This window comes from Frankliniella occidentalis, unplaced genomic scaffold (genome assembly GCF_000697945.3).
Source record: "Frankliniella occidentalis isolate FOCC.00 unplaced genomic scaffold, Focc_3.1 Scaffold184, whole genome shotgun sequence".
In the NCBI taxonomy this organism is placed as follows: Eukaryota; Metazoa; Arthropoda; class Insecta; order Thysanoptera; family Thripidae; genus Frankliniella; species Frankliniella occidentalis.
The window spans coordinates 135384-138999 of NW_026267310.1; the positions used below are offsets into that span (position 1 = coordinate 135384).

A 3616-nucleotide genomic window follows, 5' to 3' on the forward strand; every position below is an offset into this window, starting at 1 on the left:
GGCGGGCGGCCTTCCGCAACAATATGAGCCAAATGAGTCCGACGAAGAGCAGGAGCCCTCGGGCCCGGGGGACACAAAGCCACCTCCATCACGTAGGGGCCCCTGCCGTGGTCCTGCGGCGGGCGGTTCGTGGGGAGGTAGGGAGTTATGCTGCTGCTGCAGTGGGGCCCGCGCCGGCTACGTCGCCTACGTCGCCCGTTTCGGTGTAAAGTATAGAGGAGAGGAGAAAAGGAATGATGATGTGCCGGTGAGTAATATTTACCGTTGGGCCCGGCCGGCCCTGCGGCTGGCGCTGCTGGCGCGCGCAGCATCCCGAGGACCTCAAGGTCGTGCTCGCCGCGTGCTCGCGCGTGTACGAGTTACGAGTCGGAGGGGGAGTGCTCCCGCGCGCTCAGTGCGTGTGCCTGCTGGAACCCCAATCAATCAAACCCGCTACTGCCGCTCCCTTTGTCTTTGATTCTATGTTTTGGTGAGGGTCGGGATCGGGATCGATCCGATTCCCCGACACGCTGTCAACAAACAGCACACGATGGGCCCGGGCCGGGCGGCGGGTGGAGTCGAGTTTAGAGTTGAGCCGTGGGGACGGCGGACGAGGCCTCCCCTGTTTCTTATCGCGCGTACACATAGAACGCACAAATAACGCGCTTTTTGACGGCTCCTTCTTAAAATCAGTATATATCGTTGTCAGGGAAGGCCTTGCCTCTCCCCCGCCCCCCTCCCCCCGCACACCTCGCCGTGAGCGCGGGTTCAGTGGGCCCGTCTACTGCTGCAGGGCGGCGCGGAGGCCGTGTGTGTCGCTAAAGCTTCCCGTAGATAAGAAGCAGGGCGACTCGGCCAAAAAGAATAAGGACTCGAGTGCAAATTTATTCGGTCGCCTTTATTATTGTCCTGCAGCAGCACCACCGTCCTCCCGCTCCCGCCCGCCCTGTGTCTCTGCCGCCCACCGCTCCTCCCCGCTCGCCTTGCCGGTTTTCTTCGGAAGCCAAGGCCGCTAGACTACTTCCGGCGTTGCAAATCGCAGCCCGGCCAGGCCAGGGGGCAGCACCTTTGCAAATCGAGAATGCGTTCGCATATACTGGTTCCCTTATCGTGTGGCGCGCCGGTGCGGGACGCGGGGGCTGTCCGCCGCCGCCGGTCCCGCCCGCGTCGCGCCCTCGCGTGTGACATGTTGGCTGCTACTCGTGTCCTCATTTAAAGACGCATGCGTTTTGTTGAGCATTTTCCTTCCTCGCTCTTCTTGTCGTTTTATGCGCGTCCGCGCCGCCGCCGAGGCCCCCCCGCTCGGCTCGCCCGCGACACCTGAAGGAGGGGAGGGCAGGGCTCGCAGGGACTCGGACTTGCGTTGCGGTCTCCTATCCCCCGACCGCCGCCCGCGCCTGTGGCCGCGGGGTGCACGCGACCTCCGCAATCGCAGGGGTGCTCCAGGGCGCCCTGCGCCGCACCTGCAGGTGTGGAAGCCGCCCGTCTCAGAACGCGTTCGAGGAATTTCTCGCCGGCGACGGGCGGAAAAAAACGCGCGCCTCTGCCTCGCTCTTCAAACGGTTTTAATGCCTCGCTTCCTCTACACTACACCGTGCCGCTGCCGTTCGCCGCGGGCCGCGGGAGGAGTCACCGAGGAGCGCGCCAACGCCGGGGACATTGCCGCCGGGCTTGGTGCGGGAGGGAGCTGTGTATGGGGGGCCCTACCTTACCTTACACCATAACCGCCTCCGAGGAAAGGCAGGAGAGCGATGACGCGCTCCGTGTGACCAATCAAAATACCCCGTGTTTCCCGGTGAGGGGAAGGGGGACCCTCCCTCTTAACAGCCACCTTTCACTCGTCGCGCCCAGGGCGGTCGTCCTCCCGCGCCCCGCTGCCACGATGGACGCGTTTTACGCGCTTATAAGCGCGTAAAACATCCGGAAAGCACGTACGTCAGTCGCTGTTAGGAACTTGTAAAGTTCAGCCTCTGCACGCTCTCATAACGCCTCGTAGGTAGGCAACATCGAGCATGCAATGCATGCGTGTAGTGCGGGGTGGCCTACCCCAAGTTTCACAGGCGCCGAGCTCCCCGAATTTGCCGAATTAAACTGAGAAAAACGGACGTATTTTCTGGACAGTCCCTTAACGTACGTCCCCAAGGGTCGCCCCGCCCCCGCTTTGCCCATCACCTTCGGTTTCATGATAAAGATCGCAGCTATTTTAAAGCCAAACAGGTATATAGTACTGCGTCACGGGGGCGGGGACGGTGACGCGTCTCCCGCTGATTTCCACGTTCGTCGGCATATACCGGATATCTCGCAACGCGACGCAACAGGCGGCGTGAGCGAGACGGAGAGGCTGCGGCTGCTGATGAGGGGTGCCGGGTTGATCCTCTCAGCCCCTGACTGAGTCCCAGCACAAGACCCGGCAGCCCCCCCCCCCCCCCCCTCGGGTAACAAGAGCCTGAGCAAGGGCCGGAGTGCAAGCCCGGGATCCAGTTTGTATGGTGTTTGGGGAGAGACGGAGGGGTCATTGTACTAAAAGCTTGACAAGTAAACCAGGAAAAGGGAAAGAAGAGGCGCAAACAATGAATGCAATCTGAGCCCAAAAAAAAAAACAATGAGGAAAAGTGTTCTGATTGTATTACGTACCGACACGAAGACCAGAGAGCTTTCGCATTTTCCTGTACTACTGCCCTAAACGGCTCGTCGTAGCCTACTACGTGGTGGATCCCCACCTTCCCTCTATACTCTTTCGTTCCACCCGCTCCCGTTTCCCCTTTGATCCGGGCACGAACCAGATCGCCACAAGCCGCCTCAAAAAAGACACCACGCGGGGCTTTAAACGACAAATCAGGGGGGGACACTGCGCGCCACTCTGTGCTTCTAATTGCCTTCCCGCACCACATTTGCCGGGCGTGGCGGGGAGTAGCGGGGAGTAGCGGGGAGGTGGCTGAGCCGTATAAGGAGGAGCATGCGTCCAGGAGGCCGGAAATGTTGCAACAGCACTGCTATACTCCTCACATGGACGGGGGCGTCCGATGTGATCGTGCTCGGCAAAATAAATATTTGTCTTTCATGTCGCGGTGGAAGAAATAAATATGGCGGAGAAAAGGGGGTTGGCAGGAGGGCAAGTGCAGAGCAGTATAGCTGGGCGTACATTCAGGTGCGGTAGGTCTGTGGTTCAGATAATCTGTATCGTTCGCGCATGACGTCGTTCCGCGTGGTGGCACCTGGCGGGGCGCTGAGTGACCGCGGCTGCCAGACACTCGACAGTGTAGAGAAGGAGGAGGAGAAACCGGATCGATCTGAGTACCCAACTGGTGGCCAACCGACGCGGCGCGAGCGGCGGCGGCGGCCAAAAGCTGACCGATAACACGCGCCGCCGTCGAGTACCGGATGCGATGCTGATCGGGTACCCAAACCGAACCGAACAGAACCGGATGCGAGTGAGTAGGCGACCGGGTACCCGCACCCGTTTATCATCGGCGGCCCCACGGTCAAGGCATAGCGCACCGGAAGAGACCTCCACAGACTCCAAGTCCGACTCGCAGCAGCCTAATTAATGACTTGCCCTCGCTAATAGTCGGTTATTGCGTCGGAAATCGGTAAGGGCAAAGGAGAAGGAGGACGAGGGGGAGGAAGAGAAGGGGGG

The 3616-nt window shown here is 60.6% G+C and overlaps 1 protein-coding gene across 2 annotated transcripts in view; it reads left to right on the forward strand.

Moving 5' to 3' along the window:
• The window catches only part of LOC113203753 (pH-sensitive chloride channel 2), an 11602-nt gene that overhangs the window by 1484 nt on the left and 6502 nt on the right, over positions 1-3616 (forward strand). The window contains exon 1 of one of the 2 annotated variants that reach the window (XM_052272042.1): positions 222-247. The exons of the other annotated variant lie outside the window; for it this stretch is intronic. Within the exon in view, the coding sequence (XP_052128002.1) occupies positions 234-247 (14 nt within the window). The 5' untranslated portion in view covers positions 222-233. Of the gene's footprint in view, positions 1-221; positions 248-3616 lie in introns of those variants that run through there. 2 annotated transcript variants of the gene reach the window in all.